At 41.5% G+C, this 18,832-nt stretch overlaps 1 protein-coding gene and 1 long non-coding RNA gene across 4 annotated transcripts in view; one reads left to right on the forward strand and one right to left on the reverse strand.

Annotated features, from left to right (window-relative positions):
* The window catches only part of LOC131131666 (uncharacterized), a 30,203-nt gene extending 21,499 nt beyond the window's left edge, over nucleotides 1-8,704 (forward strand). Inside the window, exon 8 of the long non-coding RNA XR_009130226.1 lies at nucleotides 8,532-8,704. This is a non-coding gene — a long non-coding RNA (uncharacterized LOC131131666). The remainder of the gene's footprint in view (nucleotides 1-8,531) is intronic.
* LOC131131656 (A disintegrin and metalloproteinase with thrombospondin motifs 9-like) overlaps nucleotides 1-18,832 on the reverse strand; it is a 73,579-nt gene that overhangs the window by 23,592 nt on the left and 31,155 nt on the right. For all 3 annotated transcript variants that reach the window (XM_058076548.1, XM_058076544.1, XM_058076557.1), the window contains 14 exons: nucleotides 16,867-17,012; nucleotides 16,042-16,223; nucleotides 15,841-15,977; nucleotides 14,651-14,768; nucleotides 14,480-14,575; nucleotides 12,354-12,520; nucleotides 12,084-12,213; nucleotides 9,598-9,724; nucleotides 9,296-9,506; nucleotides 9,044-9,208; nucleotides 8,522-8,683; nucleotides 5,978-6,097; nucleotides 3,421-3,528; nucleotides 3,171-3,338 (listed from right to left, as the gene is read on the reverse strand). In XM_058076548.1, the coding sequence (XP_057932531.1) occupies nucleotides 3,171-3,338; nucleotides 3,421-3,528; nucleotides 5,978-6,097; nucleotides 8,522-8,683; nucleotides 9,044-9,208; nucleotides 9,296-9,506; nucleotides 9,598-9,724; nucleotides 12,084-12,213; nucleotides 12,354-12,520; nucleotides 14,480-14,575; nucleotides 14,651-14,768; nucleotides 15,841-15,977; nucleotides 16,042-16,223; nucleotides 16,867-17,012 (2,037 nt within the window). The remainder of the gene's footprint in view (nucleotides 1-3,170; nucleotides 3,339-3,420; nucleotides 3,529-5,977; nucleotides 6,098-8,521; nucleotides 8,684-9,043; nucleotides 9,209-9,295; nucleotides 9,507-9,597; nucleotides 9,725-12,083; nucleotides 12,214-12,353; nucleotides 12,521-14,479; nucleotides 14,576-14,650; nucleotides 14,769-15,840; nucleotides 15,978-16,041; nucleotides 16,224-16,866; nucleotides 17,013-18,832) is intronic.

Genomic DNA, 18,832 nt, shown 5'->3' on the forward strand with positions numbered 1-18,832 from the left:
TGCCCGCCGAGGGGGAGGTGCACCGGTTTTTCACCTCCGTATACGGTCAAAGATGAGTGCATAAGATGAAAGCAGCGTGCTGCCATTGTTCGGTATGCTACTTTTAACGCCGCTCTTCAGGTGAGGAATTTTACTGAAAGTAAAATAAACATCACCTCATTTAAACTCTTACTGTTACACATGCACTTGACTAAAAAAACAAAACCAGGGGTGACCAAAGTGCGGCCCGGCGGCAATTTTAGGCGGGTAGTCTGGTCTTTATTTGCCCACGGAGTATTCTAAAAATATACTGTGGCACAGCAAACACATACAACCTTACCATAATGCACTTTTAGGACTGTACTGTAACATAATGCATGAGGAACCGAGGTTCTATTCCTCCAAATACTCGCTAAATGTACTGTAATTCATAATGCTGCCTACAGAGAACACACTAACTCCTTATTTCTAAAATCACAAATACTAGGGCTGGGATGCTAGGACTACGTTAAAAAGCCGTAGCATTTCAGTATGTGGAATCAAACTATGGAATGGATTGAGTAAGGAAATCAAACAATGCACAACGATGAGCCAATTCAAGAAACAATACAAGCAGTTGATGTTTGCTAAATACAAGGATGAAGAGTCATGATGTGCTATATATATCACTATATTGACGGTTACTATGGTAACCATTATGTCATTGGATGGTCATATCACCTTGTACTTCGGTATGTGACAAAAAAAATTAAAATTAAATTAAAATTAAAATTAAAATTAAAATTAAAATTAAAATTAAAATTAAAATTAAAATTAAAATTAAAATTAAAATTAAAATTAAAATTAAAATTAAAATTAAAATTAGGAAAGCAGGAAGTGAACAAATGTAACAGTTAGTAATTGTAAAAGTACCAGATGGGAGTGGTAGGATTTAATAAGCTTTGCTTCTTCCTACTCCTTTTGGACATGTGGAACTGGGAACTGATTATGGGATGCATTCAATTTTAATCTGATGCATGTTCAAATGAAATAAAACCATTACCATTACTGTAGTGTAAAACATTCTGAATGGACCGGGTCATGACTTTATTTTGTCATATTTTAGTATTGACCCTCCTTTTAGTGAAATAACAGAAGCCAGATCTTCTGTCCAACAGTAATGGTGTCTCCCCCAGCTCCCCCCATTCTGTTATGCATCAGGCCAACTACTCTACAGTGCTTATGCAACTACAGGAATTTGCACTGCTCTGACACAACGTTATCAAATGTTACATGATTACAAAAGACAGTACTGTAATGGTGTTTTATATACGAAGATAATGCAGATACTTGCTTACATGACAGTGTTTTGCGTTATTGGTTGTCAAATACGGTGGGTCACACCAGAGACTAACAAGCAAGTGTGTGGATAAAAAATGGGCTTCTGCAACTGTCTTGATAAGTACGGCATCACAAGCGTGCTGATGAAAACCATCTGTAAGCAAGGTTGCAGCCCCCAACTGCAGCCCCTTGGATCTCTCAGCCCAAAAAATGCATGCCTGTCTCCATATCCTCTCGCTCTCTCACAACACACACACACACACACACACACACAAGCATAACTTACACAGACACACAAACAAGCAAGTCTTTTTTTCCACTTGCATCCTAGCTGCTAAAGCAGATGGAGCGTGTGTCCAGTCTCAGTGTTAGCTTTGGTAAAGTGCATCATAAAGTAAACACACTAGGAGGAAAATAGCATCTGGACAGCAGTACTAATGATGCATATTTTTTTTATGTTATGTAATTAAGGTGAAGAGATGTACTGCAAATGCTATGACATTATTGCAGATCAAAAATGCTGTTGCACGTGTGCTGAAAGGAACTAGGAGATCACATTTCTTCTGTTTAAGCTTTTCTGCATCGGTTCCACATTAGACCCGATGTCCTGAATCATCCTTTAGTTATGTTGCTATTGGCCGAGACCACCATGATGCACAAGGATTCTTTTCCCATCCTCGTCTGGTCACATTCAAAAAGGGCTTGCAGCACATGAGGGATCTGCGAGGTCTTTCTAAATTTGGTCCTAGTCCTGCTTTGCATGACTTATGACTTGAGAGGTTCCCCTCTGTTAGGATTACGGCACTTGAAAAGAAGAGAAAAAGTAGAGCTGCTCAATACCGGCTGTCTTACCGATATCAAATACACCATGATTGTTCACCACTTCACCACTGATACAGATATCGACTACTACCGATATTGGCAGCAGTTCTTATGGAATGAATGAACACACGATGCTAATAGTTGGCCACAAATAAACACTGTTTGGGTAAAATATGACACATTCTGCAAAACATAATGTAAGTTATAAAGATTTTGTTTCAACCCCCCAAAAAATTATGATGTTCTGGCAATGATCCAATTTGGTAAGCTGCACATTTCTATGTGGCACAAACATCTGTATAACATAGTAAAGTGCAAAGTATAAAACACTAGACTAATACAATCAGTGAAATTAGAAACTGGGCTCATTCCACACATCTCCCGTCGCTTATTATTTTGCTGCAGGTACGCTAGCTGGGTTTGATTCCTGTGTTTGATTCCAACTCCTGAGGTGTGAAATGGAATCCAAAGTACAGTTGTCCCTTGCCAGTAGACTATCCGTACATCCATTTTCTACCGTTTATCCTCACAAGAGTCATAGGGGGTGCTGGAGCCTATCCCAGCTGTCTTCAAGTGAGAGGCAAGGTACACCCTGGACTGGTTGCCAGCCAATCACAGGGCACATATAGACAAACAACCATTCACACTCACATTCATACCTATGGACAATTTGGAGTCGCCAATTAACCTAGCATGTTTTTGGAATGCGGGGGGAAACCGGAGTACCCGGAGAAAACCCAGAACATGCAAACTCGACACAGAGATGGCCGAGGGTGGAATTGAACTCGGGTCTGCTAACTGTGAGGTCTGCGCGCTAACCACTCACATTCAATTTAGTAGAGTTGCCAATGAACCTAGCATGTTTTTGGAATGTGGGAGGAAACTGGTGAAAATCCACACATGCACGGGGAGAACATGCAAACTCCACACAGAGATGGCCGAGGGTGGAATCGAACTTGGGTCTCCTCGGTGTGAGACCTGAGCACTAACCACTTGACCACCATGCAGCCTGTTATCAGATATCCCTACTAAAAAAGCTTTGTTCCTACCATTGTCCATTCCAACACTTTCCACTGTCCACAGGCCACAACAGAGCACACTTCTCGGGCGGGAGGTTTCGGGAGATGAGCACATGCCGAGTCTTCTGCGACGCCACCGTGGTTGTCACGGCAACTTACATAACGCATCCGTGTCCCTTTGCCACAGCTGGCGCTGCACTGTTGAATAAATGAGAAAAAGTATTAACTATGGAAAGCTGAAAAACGACAAATTCATCGGAGATATGGCGGGATCACCGACCTGGGTCCAGGAACCAAACCGCCACTGGGTTTTATGTCCCTGATGAGAAGGGACTTTGGGTCCTGGTGGAACAGGATGACTGTTTGGACACTGGGATAATTCACAGTCCTGCAGGAAGAACAAGAATAACCATGCAATCATTGTAAAATGGCCGATTCCCCGATATGAAACGCTTATGAATAACCGATGCGGTTCTGTATACCGCTAAAAATGTGGTTGCGTTTCCCATCAGGCCTTATCAGCTTAGCAAAACAACATGAGCTGCGTCTCCCTGTCAGTTCAAACTATGGATTGTGGCAGTAAGCCACTCAGCATAAAGCCCTGATCCCTGTCATAACAGGTCATAGTGGAGTGGTATTCAGGGGTCCAATGCCCATGCTGGCGTGGTTCACAACTCCACCCCTTATCCACCCCCTTGTCCGTAACCTTCCGTCCTTTTCTCTTTCTCCCTCCTATGCCCTGCGCTGCCCTCTGACCTCGGTCTTTAGGAATGAGAGCCTTAGTCAAATCTCACAGGCTACACATTCCACACTCGTGGTCACAGTCAAAGCTGCTAGGCGTGCAATGAACTGGCGCTAATAAAGGTCCAGCCTTCCCACTCATGCTATCTGTGTGGAAAAAAATAAAAAGCTCTCTTGCCTTTTACCCTTGCACTTAAACTTCTTCTGCACCCCGTTTCTGTCCCAAGTCCCAATTGGCTGCTGCTGGGACTGGCAGTTTCATGGCCGACTTCATGGCTGGCTGGTTAGAATCACAACAAGGTGGGCCCGACTTCTTCGGGGTCACTGATTTTGCCGGCTGAGGCACCGGATTTAAGAGCTGCTCCGACTACATGGTGGCCTCATCCTGAGTCTGCAGGCTCAGCCCCTCACAAAGAGGTTCACACCGCAGACTGACCACACAGAACTGTCATTCAACTTGGAAATAGGTTTCCTTGCCATTTCTACGCCTATCTATGTTGGGCACTTGGACACTTAGTCCAGGGGTCGGCAACCTGTACTATGAAAAGAGCCATTTTACTCCTTTGCCCACTAAAGAAAAATAGCCTGGAGCTGAAAAACGTCGCTTTAAAACAAGGTCTTATAAACTCTTATAAACTGTTTCCCACAGTTTTTTAGCTGTCAAATTTGGAGGAAATTTTGGGGTGTCAAAGTAGTTCAGATAAGAAAAACCAGTTGATGCAATACTCTTGCTAGTATTGGTGATAAACTTACATAAATGTATGTGTCAATTAAACTTACCTGATTTGTTTATTCTGGCAAAACCAAGTTCCCATGCCACTGCTTTTAAAATGATCTCTAATTCATTTTATAAAAATGTCAAATTGCTCTTAAAAAGTATGATTTTTGACCTCCATGTTTACCTGTGTGAGAGAGAACTGAATAGCATCCTGTCGGCTCATCCTTGTGTAACCAGTCAGGACTCAGCCAGGATGCCTTCATGGTCTCACACAAAGTTGGATTTTTTAAACTCATTTTGACGCACTCGGGTGTTAAAATTTTTTTTTTGAGCTTTGCAAAGCGAGCCACAACAAGGAGGCTGAAGAGCCACGTGTGCTGACCCCTGACTTTTAATTTTAATTTTAATTTTAATTTTAATTTTAATTTTAATTTTAATTTTAATTTTAATTTTAATTTTAATTTTAATTTTAATTTTAATTTTAATTTTAATTTTAATTTTAATTTTAATTTTAATTTTAATTTTAATTTTAATTTTATTTATTTTAATTTATTTTTGTAGTGATGCTGCGGTAGACTCTACCCTTCACACCATAGTGTAGGGGTGGGCAAATATTTTGACTCAAGTTAACTAAATTGTCCGGGGGGGCCAGAACATATACTTAACACACACTATTTTATGCTTATAATTTTCCTTGAATTATTTGTCTAATTTTATCTGTAAAAGTGTTATAATATCAGCTGTATGTTCACATGTCCCTTTTTTCATCAGACCACAACAAACTATGTATGTCATTTTTCAGTTTTGTTGTTGTTTTTACTAAATAAGACATCCCACTTGCAAGTCATGTTGCCAGTTTGTATATTAAAAGTTGAAATACTTAGAAAGCAACTGGCGGGACAGATTCAAACGCTTGGTGGGCCGCATGTAGCCCCCGGGGCCGTAGTTTGCCCACCCCTGCCATAGTGACTTGAAAGGTGAAAAGTCAACTCTCTACTTCATCCTCGGCTTTACCAGACAGAATGTGTGAAATATAAGCTAAAATGTGATATATTGCACATACTGTATACTTTAGTCGGACATTTATTGTTTCTTACATAAAGCAGGAGGTTTTTTTTTGTTTTTTTTTTAATGCAACGAGATATATTACTCCTGCGTTTCCCTGTAGACTGCACTAGATCAGACAGCTTTATTGAGACCAGGTGGCAATGATATTCTCTGTCGTTATTTGTTTCGTACAGTGTACTTAATAAGGCTATACTTGCAGTAGCACAAAAAAAACTTATGGGAAAATCTTGAAAACTTCCTTTGATCAGTTGCCACTGCGAGAAGAATGAACAAAAAGAAGTGGGAGAAAGAGCGTGTTCCTCGTGCTTACCTGGGCATCAGTGGGTCGGGTGGCAGCATTACATTCAGAGTCTTCCATGACAGCCCCATAAGACCCAACAACACACTTGACAGCTCGCATCTGGTACCCGAGCCCACACGAGGTAGTGCACTAGGTTCAAAGAGAAAGTGGGGGTGGAAGAGAAATGATGGCAGGACATTAGTCACAGTGTGTTGGCAGGGGGAAAAAAAAGGCAAAAAACACAGAAATGACAACATCAGCACTCGTACGCACAATAGTTATTTCCTCTCTTAAAAGACACTCTAAACGTATAAACGCAAGTAGATGATTGAATATGAAGAAAGACTCCAGACTCAAAATCAAAGGGTTCCACTCCACACAGTTTTCTGCCTCACTGGTTCCAATGAAATATGGTCAAATTTGTGTGGCGGCAACTTCAGTTACCATTGGACCATGCTTCATTAAACAGCTTCAAATATATCTTATGGGCACATCCTATGATGTTTTGGGGCGGCACAAATATCCACCGAGTATTTTTAAGAAGATTACATCAGCTAAATTTGCAGTGATGCAAGCGCCAGACGCAAGGTGAATCCAGGATGGTCAACTAATGTTAATAGACCGCCAAAGTAGCTGATGTGGGGGTAATCATGGCAGTGACAGAGACACTAAACATCTCATGATATCAATACCAGGAAGAGAACTCAGACAAACTCCAACTACAGAATGGAGTTCTCCATTCAGTCATTGATCATAGACTATTCTGATTTCAGGTTCTGTAGAGGGTCCAAGACCATCCAAGGAAAGGGCACCCAGAAGTAGTTGGCCACAAGGAATATACACGACTAAGAACCTCATTGACTTTGAATAGGACAGTATTTACAGCAGGTTATTGAGCTCTAGGGACAAGGGATGTTCGATAATTATTGCTACTGCTATTTATCGTCCCGATATCAGCATTTTGATATCGGTATCAGATTTTTTTCCCCTATCATGAAAACCGCTATTTAAAAAATGCTGTATACAACAAATACCGTATTTTCCGGACTATAAGTCTCACTTTTTTCATAGGTTGGCTGTTCCTGCGACTTATACTCCAGAGCGACTTATAAATGAAAAAACTGTTTATGTTCCATAAACACTGGACACCTTTTCTGTTTATGTTTATTTTTTGTGTAGCTGAATAAGCATTGTGTTAGCATATCTTACACCTATTCAGCATGTTCTCGATTCTTTTATTGTTATAACTTGCCTTCCAAGAGGACGTAATGTCGGTTTTTGTCAAGTAGATTGTAAAATAAATTACCCGCAAAAAATTTGTCTACCTGATTATGCATTTTTGGCCTTGTGCGACTTATACTCCGAAGCGACTTATAGTCCAGAAAATACGGTATGTGTTCATTCCACCAAAGGAGATGTGTCATGTTTTTTTTTGGCAAAAAAGCCAAAATCGGACATCCCGAGTTTTTGTTGTTCCATCCTCAGCCATCTCTGGTAGAGTTTGCATGTTCTCCCCGTGCATGCGTGGGTTTTTTTTTTTCGGGTACTCCGGTTTCCTCCCACATTCCAAAAACATGCTAGGTTGATTGGCGACTCCAACTTTGTGCTGGCATTTATGTTTGTTTGCGTTCAAAATAACTTGAAAAGTTCCGAAAGGATTTGGTTGAAATTTTCAGGAATTGTCAGAAATGGGATATGTAAGAACTGATGACATTTCGGAGATGATCCGGATCACTGTCTGGATCCAGTCATTTTTTTTAAAGCATTCTTTCAATTGTGAGATAGGGCCATTTTCGATATTTGTGCATATAAATCCAAAAAAATGGATAGAGCACTTAAAAATAAATACAGAACAAGTTTCCAACCGCTTCTGAAAAAAATCTAAGGCTGATTCGGATAATGGAAGAATTCCATCGGACCTCTGAATGAAGCTACAAACATGCTACACTCTGGAATCTGGAGGGTGACAACAGATTTCTTCAACATCTATGGAGCCAGATCCAGAACAAAACAGGCATTATGGAAAATGCAATTTTCTACAACTGAACTCATATTTTTATCCTTATGAATCAAATTGCAAATGGTATTTTTTTCATGATTAAGGAATCTAAATATGTACATAAAATAAATGTAGGACTAAATCACAATGTGGTAGGAACTGTGATTTTGATTGCAGTGAAAATTTCTATTTTAGACGTTCCAAAATGCTGTGTTACCTACCGTATTAAATCTGTTTACAGTAAAAAGTGAGATTTGAAAGTAACCCCAGAATGTTACTGTAAAATCAAATGATTACTGAAATACGCTGCTGTATATTTTTTTTTACTGCAGGCTGTGAAATTGGTCAACAGTACGGAAACTGCACAATTATACTGTATTGCTGGCGTCTCTGCGGCCAGCAATGAAGTGAAAATAGAAGAAACACAGAAATATACTGCGTTTCACCCAAACAGTAATAAGCCGTGAAGTGATTTCACAGTACAAAAGCTAAAATAACAGTAAAGAGACGGCGTCTCTATTGCTAGCACATTACTGTTATTCTACAGAGGACTTCTTGACATTGTGGGTCTTTACCTGTCCCCAGGGGCCGACCTGCCAAGAGGCACACTCCTGCTGCTGACACGTCTGGACCGACTCAGGTTTCGATGAACCACAAAAGCGGTCATCTAGACGATCCTCACCGAACTGGCACCACGTCTGGCGGTGCTTATAGCCTTTCCCGCACGTGACCAGGCACTGAAAGGAAGGAAGTTTATAATGAAGACGTAAGTATAAGGATGACGACCATCGTTTTCCGAGAAACAATTGTATATTATGATTCCTACAATGGATGCCAGATGTAAAGGGGGACTGTATATGTACAGTATACCGAGTATAGTACAGTGTAGTTGTGTGTATTTGGAGGCACCCACATGGGAAATGTCAAATATTTCTGGAATGCAACCCAAAGCTTTGTGAGCTCTTTGGTCTGCAAGTGTAACCTGTAATCACTGATTTTCCAATATTTTTCCAATAATTTCTTCTTGAGTTAACCCGTAAGAACCAGGAAGTACATGAAATGTGTATGTTATGTACATTGGTTACTACTAAACAAACCTCGGACCAGTCGGCGGTCTTCCATTGTGGACAGAGGAATTCATTGCAGGGTTGGACGGCCAGCTTGTCTCTTTGACTACATTTGCTCTCATCGCCCTCGGGCTCCGCTGCCTTTCGACACACTGCCCCTCTTCGGCGGGTGCCCCCACCACAACTTTTGGAGCACTGAACAACAAAAATAACAAGAGGAAACATAATGTGTAAAAAAAAAAAAAATCTCTAAACTTTGCCAATCAATCCAATTAGTCTCACCTCTGACCAGGGTGAGTACTCCCAGCCTCCGGAATTACAATCTCCATGGCAACCTTCCTTGTCATCAGGTTTGCGTTGACCGCTACAGTAGCGGTCATCGATTTTCTGGGTTTTCCCATCCGTGCGGCTGACCTTAGCACAGAATATATCCAGGGTGCGATATCCCAGACCACACTGAGCTGTGCACTCACTCTTTCGGGCAACATGCCACCTGTGGTACATCCCGTATATATGATATCCATATGCAAATCAGTTGGGTAATCAGTTGGGTCTGAAAAATGGATGAAACTGGTGACACAAACCTCAGTTCGCATTCTGTGTTGCAGGGCTCAGAGATGATGGCGGGTCTTGGTACGCCATGGCATCTCTGGTCCGACACCACCACGCGGTCTGACTCTCTGCTACAAAGAACTTTCCTCTTCTTCTCACCTACGAGACACCAGAAGGCAGCTTGGTCAGATCAATCTATAGCCGGATTTACACTGCACATCTTTATTACACGTTGATTGCCATAAGGGGTACATGGATAAAAAAATGAAAAACAATTAGCGCCTAACACTCAAAATTACAAGTGTGCCTGAATGCCTCAAAATGCTTTGTTGATGGTTGTATATTTTTATATTTTACATACTACTAAAAAGAGGGTAGTGGTTCTTTTAGTGTTGGACACCATGGACAGATTCCAGTCAGATTTCATACTCTACAAGCAAGATCAAAACTAGCTAAAACTGTCAGTGCTGCACTTGTAAATCACAGCAAAAAGTAGGTGATATTTACAAAACAGCCACTTGTTGCTCATACTCATGTGCAGTATGCGACATTTCAGCCAATGTTAGCTAGCTGGGATAGGCTCCAGCTCACCCGTATAGCAAATAGATGAACAGATACACAGATACATATCAGTGAATGGCAAAAAATCTCAGTATTATTAAACCCAACCATAAAAATGTCTTGCATAAGTGGTTAGCACGCAGGCCACACAGTCAGGAGACCTAAGTTCGATTCCATCCTCAGCCATCCATGTGTGCAGTTTGCATGTTTTCCCCGTGCATGTGTTCCAAAAATATGCTAGGTTAATTGGCGACTCCAAATTGTCCATAGGTATGAATGTGAGTGTGAATGGTTGTTTGTCTATATGTGCCCTGTGATTGGCTGGCCACCAGTCCAGGGTGTACCCCTCCTCTTGCTGGAAGATGACTGGGATAGGCTCCAGCAGGATAAGTGGTAAAAAATGAATGAATGAATGAATAAAAATGTCATAGACATTCTCCTCTGATTTCCATCAACATATGCAATAAAAGCGACTGCTGTAATTATTACATAACACACTTAAACTCATTTTAAAGTACATAATGTGTAGGTACCACTAATGAATGATAATTTAAGATGATTGATGTGCAGGTGGAATCGGAGTCACGATATAAAAGTTATATGTAAGTTTCACTTTAGCATCTCACGGCAAGTGTGCTGCTTTCAAGGACCCCAAACATTATTAGTGAAGCATAACGGCTTCACACGTATGCTGTGTTACCAACTTCGAGTGGATGAGATGTGTTTTCTGCAGAAATAAAACTTGCTATTTTGGAGAAAATGTTATTAACACTACTGAAATTAGTGCATCTTTGGTCCGGTGGTGGTGTGTTCAAAGATAGTCAGTACAAAGTTGTTTTCTGCATTGGCAGACTGTCCAAATAAATATCACAAGTGGGAACCCCCTCGTATTTTGTTAAGGAAGGTTAGTGCCAAAATGGGGATTAAGGGACTAACAAAATGTTTGAGTCATGAGTCAGGGAAAGTTTTTTGCATTTACCTGCAATCCACCCCTGCACACCTACATTCCGTATACGTTCACATATTTACCGCGGCGGCTCCCTGTGAAGATGATCCAAATCTATGCATCTCGCGTGACCATGCCAAGGTTAGCTACACTTTGCGTTATGGTATGTTCCTATAACTCAGTGCTTCTCAAATAGTGGAGAGGGTTCCAACGCGGTGAAATATTAGGTGGGGATGTGACAATATTTGTGTAGACCTGCTAACATGTATGAATTTGTCTTATTCAGCATGCAATTTGACTCTTGAATATACTTTGATGCTTCATTACTCCATTGTTGCTGTTGCATGGGTTCAGTTTTGACTTCATTCATTTTCTACTGCTTATCCTCAGGGCACAAATAGACAAACAACCATTCACACTCACATTCATACCTATGGACAATTTGGAGTCGGCAATTAACCTAGCATGTTTTTGGAATGTGGGAGGAAACCGGAGTACCTGGAGAAAACCCACACGTGCACAGGGAGAACATGCAAACTCCACACAGAAATGGCCAAGGGTGGAATTGAACCCTGGTCTCCTAGCTGTGAGGTCTGTGCGCTAACCACTCGACCACCGTGCCGCCCGAAGATTGCTCAAATAATGAAAAAAAAGCCTCAAACATGACCTCTACTTCACTTTTGGTCGCCAGCCAATCACAGGGCACATATAGACAAACAACCATTCACACTCACATTCATACCTATGGACAATTTGGAGTTGCTAATTAACCTAGCATGTTTTTGGAATGTGGGAGGAAACCGGAGTACCCGGAAAAACCCTACGGGAAGAACATGCAAACTCCACACAGAGATGACCGAAGGTGGAATTGAACTCTGGTCTCCCTGTTGTGTGGCCTGCGCACTAAACACTTTTCCACCGTGCAGCCTGAGTCTATACAATAACTGAGAACCACTGTTATGGTGCCTAAATTCAACTTCTCTATTTCATCGTCACCCCCCCTCCCCTCACCTTGGCACAGGCGGCTGCACTCCTGCCACGGACCATAGGCATCCCAGAGGAACTGCTGAGGTTTATCCTCTATGGGGATGTTGAAGGAGTACCTGACATCTGGGTTGTAAAGGTTCCCCACAGACAGCACCTACCATGAAGACATACATGTTGTGTAATCCAACATACAAGCAGACATTGAACATTACACCAAACAGCTTCATAAATAAGCATTATTTACAAGGGTTAAACCATTTTTCCATTATTCGTCGCAGAAGTAAATCAACGTACCTGGACGATGATCTCCTCCTCGATGCGCTCGGTACAATTGATCCTCTCAATAACATGGTCGGATCCACTGTACTCGATGACAGCGTTTCCGACTTTAATTTCCCTTTTGAACATGCTGACTACAAACTCTCCATTGAGCAGGAACTCTCCACGGTTGTTTGATATGGCTGCGGGGACACAGAAAGAAGCACGGTCACGTGGGGGCGATTTATCCAGCTGAACTGAAGGTCCGGATTGAGTCATTTTCCACATGGGATCAAACCGGCTTTGGTGAAGAAAATAAAATCATTTTAAAGGGTTCTGTCTAAGGTACACCACACAGGAGCTGGAGCTAATTTTATTTGCCGTGACAAAGTGAATTAGACATTAAGACATATGAAGTAGGCAAAATAATTGCTTATTCCCACCGAAGTACCACACAGGCATGTCTGGTCCTATTTGGCCAAACAGCCTGATTGCTGCACTCACTAACCCTAATGCGATTATACAGCACGTCTGATTTCCTGCCTTGAATTTCCCCACCATTTCACACGTTATACTAATATGACTGCTTTTCATTCAGGCAGCATCTTTTGATCCAATGGCACTGCGCTAAAACAGCATACAAAGATTGACGACGAGAGATTGAATAGCTGTCCTTTTTGAAGGCTTTGCAAAAAGTTCCAGCTTGTGAATAAATAAAACACACACACACATAATCATCCATGCATACACACTCTGCACACATAGACATGTTCACCTTGACAGAGCCCAAGGGATATCGGAGCTCAGGTTTTAGCATGCCCATGCCAATAAGACCTGTAGTGGAAAAGCTGCCACGTCCATGCTGAGTGTGAAGTACACCTTCATACCTTTTTCACACAAAGATGGACACCAGCGGGCAAGCAGAGACACAAAATGCATGCCGGAGCTTTTTTTAAATCTGCATTCATCAAAAACACCTAGCTTGAACATATGAAATTATGGTGTAAATACTTCCCATAACTACTAGATTTAATTCAAACTACACCAACCATAACATCACAATCCCTCATATAGAGTGGCACCTCAGTTTTATTTCCAAAAGGTCAGTTGAAAACCCAATCGTACAAAACCTGAAGCAATATTTTCCCATAAGAAATAATGTAAATCCAAAATGAATCTGTTCCAAAATACATTTTATAGAGAATAATTATAGTTTTACACGCAGAAAAATAGCATGAAATAATTATAAATGACCAATTAAATGGATAAATAAACATTTAATATCACTTGTATCTTTACTGAAAACTCTGCAAGGAGCGGAGAGGGAAGAAAGTGTTTGATTTCCGAGATTTTTCTCAATAATAGCTTCTTTCATATCTTTTTTTCCTTACCGGGATGGAACTTATTGTTAGCATTATCTCAACCTCATTCAATATTTAATATTTTAATATTCAATATATTGTTTCTCACCTTCTTCATCAAATGGTGGCACTTGCAACTTTCTTGACCCCCATGGCGGGTTATTTACCTATTTAGTTATTTTTCATAGTCAAGAAAAATGCATGGAGACTGAGACAGCAGTTCATTACAGTAAAAAATTGTAGGTACACAAAATGTGGTACGATACCGAACCGACCGAGCCGGTTTGCAAAAACTTTTGGGGAGCATTTTATCGAAAACCCGGCCTTTCGAAAACTGAGGTTTGACTGTATGATTAAATTGCTGGAGCCTATCCCAGCTGTCTTCAGGCGAGAGGCGGGGTACACCCTGGGGGCACATATAGACAAACAACCATTCACACTCACATTCATACCTATGGACAATTTGGAGTCGCCAAATGTGGGAGGAAACCGGAGTACCCGGAGAAAAACTACGCATGCACGGGGAGAACATGCAAACTCCACACAGAGATGGCGGAGGGTGGAATTGAACTCGGGTCTCCTAGCTGAGAGGCCTGCACGCTAGCCACTTGTCCGCCGTGCAGCCCCATTAAAATATATTATGTAGTTAATATCTATAAGTGAAGCTACCACAAGGTTGGGCACAACTTCACAATCTAATACAATAAAATGACCACAAAAAATGATAAATTACTTCTAAGGTCAATAACTTTCTCACAATGACAAGCGTGCATGCTCATATTTTGTACCGAGGTTTCCTACCGAGGTAGTTGTCATCCTCTGGTTTCCCTGAGTAGCTGTGTTGACGCACATCCACGTTTGTAGCACCACTGGGTATCCGCACGACTTCATTGTAGCCTGTGCATGCATGAAGTGTATAGAACATCAGATTCAACACAAACGAAGAGAGACCATGAATAGTGTGTCACTTACCGTAGCGTACAATGTTGAAGGTGCCTGCCACAGTTTTGCAGGAAGAGTTGTCCCCTCCGCATACACCACACTTGTCTCTCCTGGCTTTGGAGTTCAGTACATGGTCACAGCCAGCTTGCTGCTCGGTAATGTGGGGAAAGAGAGACATATGTAAGAGAAACATGGTTTAGAACAGGGGTCTCACCCAGCTCGGGTCTGGGTGAGACTGGGCCGCATCAGGTTTTCCCCAAGAAAAAAAAAATATTAAAAACAATTTTTTTTTAAAAACTTCGCTTTGGTTCCAATTTTCTACAAGAAAAGCTTTGATAAAACATTCCACTGTTCTCAAATATCTTACTTTTTATTTTTCTACACAAAATAAGATGAAAAATAAATAAACAAATCAAGAATAAAGAAAATCAATCAATCAGTAATAAATAAATATAATAATAATAATAAAACAGCAAATAATAAAAACTTAAGAAACCACATATAATTGGTGGGTAGACAAATTATTTTTTTCAGATTAAAATGAACAAAGCATTATTAGAGCCCTGTAGACATGACAAAACACGACTATAGTCACATTTATACTCTTTTTATTTACAACATATTGCGCAACTGCAGGGTCTTTGAGACACATGCTAACTCGCAAACTAGAGAGCTAGCGACCTAAACGGTAGCCTCCAAGTTATTTCCTTTAAACTTAAAAGGCCAAAAACTTACCACTTCCACACAGATAGGGAGGATAACTATTAACAGTTATTTAACCTTTAACATGAACATTAATCAAACGTAATAATTTTTTCTGGGTACATGATACCATACAGCATCCATATCAAACTTGTGCGGGCCGCACTAACGTTAAACTTTCATATCAAGGCGGGGGCCTAAACTAGTGTCCTGTGGGCCACATATGGCCCGCGGGCCACGTGTTTGAGACCCCTGGTTTAGAATAATCCCTGAGTTCGTTTTTCATCAGGGTCATCGACAAGGCTGATGCAAAAAAGTCCAGTTATCTGAACATACATATTTTGGACTATGGGAGGACACCAAGGACTTAAGAAGGAACCCATGCAAGCAAAGGGAAGCATGTAAACTGTTTGTATTTCCTGTATTAATATTCCTGTATATAATATTTCCTGTCTGTTTGGAAGAATGATAACTTCCCACTCACAGTGCTCGATGCTGATAAGCGTAAAGAAACTCACTCTACACAAGCCTTGGACGCAGATGTCATTGGTATCAGGTCCACAAGGCGTGCCGTCGGTAACCCGGTCCCTGAGCTGATAGTAGGCCGTGCTGCCTGCCACCCTGCAGAACAGTTTACACCTGTCCTTCATCAGGACTGGCCAAACAAAAATAATTATGAATAAAAACAGGTGAGCTACGTAGCATGATGCAGGACTTACTTCCGCTGTATTTGGGCACCCAGCGAACGTTAGGAGGTAGACCGTTGATGTTGAAATGTCTGCCATCGAAAGCGGCGCACTGCTCCTCCCTGAAATCTTTCTTCTGCTTGGAGCACGGCTCAGAGTTACAGGAACGGAACTTCATTCGGCGACCGACGCAGTACATCCCTCCGTTCCTGGGTCTGGTCCGGACATTATATTAGGAATAGATACAAACTTTAATAATGCTGAAACTAAAAGCTTGTTTGTGAAAAGCTTATGATAGTGTAATACACTATAAATAATAATAATGTGAAGTCCTACAAGTGTACATACTAGTTTTTCACTGAGAAAAAATGTTAAATGGGCTCCATACTGAATTAAAATTGCTTCCAAATGTGAAATCTGGATTAGAGTACAGTTTTTGACAGCGTTCACACATTTTGTTCCAATCTGTTTTGACAGTTTTAAGGCCAGATTCTAACCGTCAAATGTTGATAAATGAGAATCCGAGTCAATGTGTGGATTCTCACGACAGGATTTGGACCCACACTTACGAAAAAAGGCGGCAGGAATAATAAACAGAGTTTAGCATATTCTCAGCACTCCTTGCGTGTCTTGCAGCTACTTGTAAAAAAAAAAAAAAACAGCAGAAATGCACTTGATGTGATTAGTGCATTTACCGGGAATCAACCTTTTAAGATTGGTCACCAGAGAAAGCATTGGTGAACATTAGCTATGGAAAGAATTCCCTTCAGGTGGATTGATGTATGGAACATTGACTTTGGCATCTAAGATCGAGACCGGGTCCAGCAGGCATGCGTGACTACAAAGAGGAGTGCTCACACGGGTCGGTTGCATTCGCGCACTGCCATCTTGATGCCCCCGCCACAAGTCCGAGAGCAGGTACCGAAAGGACTCCAAACTCCCCATGCCCCCTCCACAGGTGCGGCGTCGTGCTCTTTGGCTATGCAGAGGCCGTGTTTGCAGTGCTGCATCAGGAGAGGAAGAAGAACAAGATGGTTTGGCACCAGGATGACAAAGAATAACAAACAGAAGGAAGAAAAGTGGTAGGATGGTGAGAACAAGACAGCTCATGAAAGTGCATCATGGGAAATGGCTACATATTTATCTGCTCTGCCGGGCTTTGATGCTAATCTGTGAGAAATTATACAGGGAAATATTTCACCTCCGTGTCTGTCTGAATAGAAGACAAGAAATGTCAAACACACGTTCAATAACGGCGGGGTAATCACTCGATCAGACCAATATGGTTCAAGTGTTTTGTGTGGTGTTCTGTTGCCGGGCAGAATGCATTTTTCATGTCCTGACAGAGGTGCAGTAATTCAAGAAGGAAACAATAAATGTCTAAGTAATTCCACATCATCACATTCTTATTATTCATTCATTTTTTACCACTTATCCTCACGAGGGTCGCATTGCGGTGGGGTGCACCCCAGCCAGCCAATCACAGGGCACATATAGACAAACAACCATTCACACTCACATTCATACCTATGGACAATTTGGAGTCGCTAATTAACCTAGCATGTTTTTGGAATGTGGGAGGAAACCGGAAAAAACCCACGCATGCACGAGGAGACCGTGCAAACTCCACACAGAGATGGCCGAGGGTGGAATTGAACTCGGGTCTCTTAGATGTGAGGCCTGTGTGCTAACCACTTGCACACCGTGCAGCCCACATTCTTATTATGACAAACCAAAATAAATCCCATTCTTAATGGTGCAGGATATGACCTTGATATGACCCCACCTTCACTCTATAAAACTCTATATGCATTCACAGATGAGGTGCCTATGAGCAAGGCACCTAACTTCCCCCACAATAAGAGTGTGTTTACAAAGGTAAGGGGAGAAAACAGGAGTGTAGAAACGTTTTCCGTCAAGGGAGCGTACAGGATGCACTTTGATATTTTAATATATTTTTCAATGTTGTATTTTCAATTAAAGACAAAGTTATTAGTTTCAATATTTCAGCTTTAGCACTTTACATTGTGCCTTTTTGCTGTATTATACCCATTTTTGGGCCAGTAAAAAAGAAGCCACGGGACGCACTTTGGACACCACTGAGGTATCAAACTCACGTGGCATATAGTGTGGGCGTTTTATATGTATTTATATTACGGAACTGTATATATATCCATCCAGCGTCTATGCCACATGGCCTAGCCAACCAATTGCAGGGCATGTATAGAAAACAACCATTCACACAATATATAGTCTCCAATTAACCTAACATGCATATTTTTGGAGAGCGGGAGGAAGCTGGGAGTAAACCCACGCACGCACAGCGAGAACATGCAAACTCCACATGAGATGCCCAAAGATTGATTGAAAGGCCATGATCCAGATCTACCAACTGTGTGGCCAACATGCTAACCACTAAGCCACCACTATGGTATATATAGACATATATTGTGGGGATTTTCAAGTCCCACTTCAGCATGCATAAGGCAAGAGGCTCTTTAATTGGCCAACAGTGAACTTGAGGTTCCCTAGACAGAGTCATACAAAACATTCATTCATTTTCTACTGCTTATCCTCACAAGGATGCTGGAGCCTATCCCAGGTGTCTTCTCACCTTCTCATCCCTCTGCTCAGTGACAAAGGTTTAGGGTGTTCATTCGGGGGAACTATTCGGGCGAGAGGCGGGGTACACCCTGGACTGGTGGCCAGCCAATCACAGTGCACATATAGACAAACAACCATTCACACTCACATTCATACCTATGAACAATTTGGAGTCACCAATTAACCTAGCATGTTTTTTGGAATGTGGGAGGAAACCGGA

Source organism: Doryrhamphus excisus, chromosome 1, assembly GCF_030265055.1.
Source record: "Doryrhamphus excisus isolate RoL2022-K1 chromosome 1, RoL_Dexc_1.0, whole genome shotgun sequence".
Lineage (NCBI taxonomy): Eukaryota > Metazoa > Chordata > Actinopteri > Syngnathiformes > Syngnathidae > Doryrhamphus > Doryrhamphus excisus.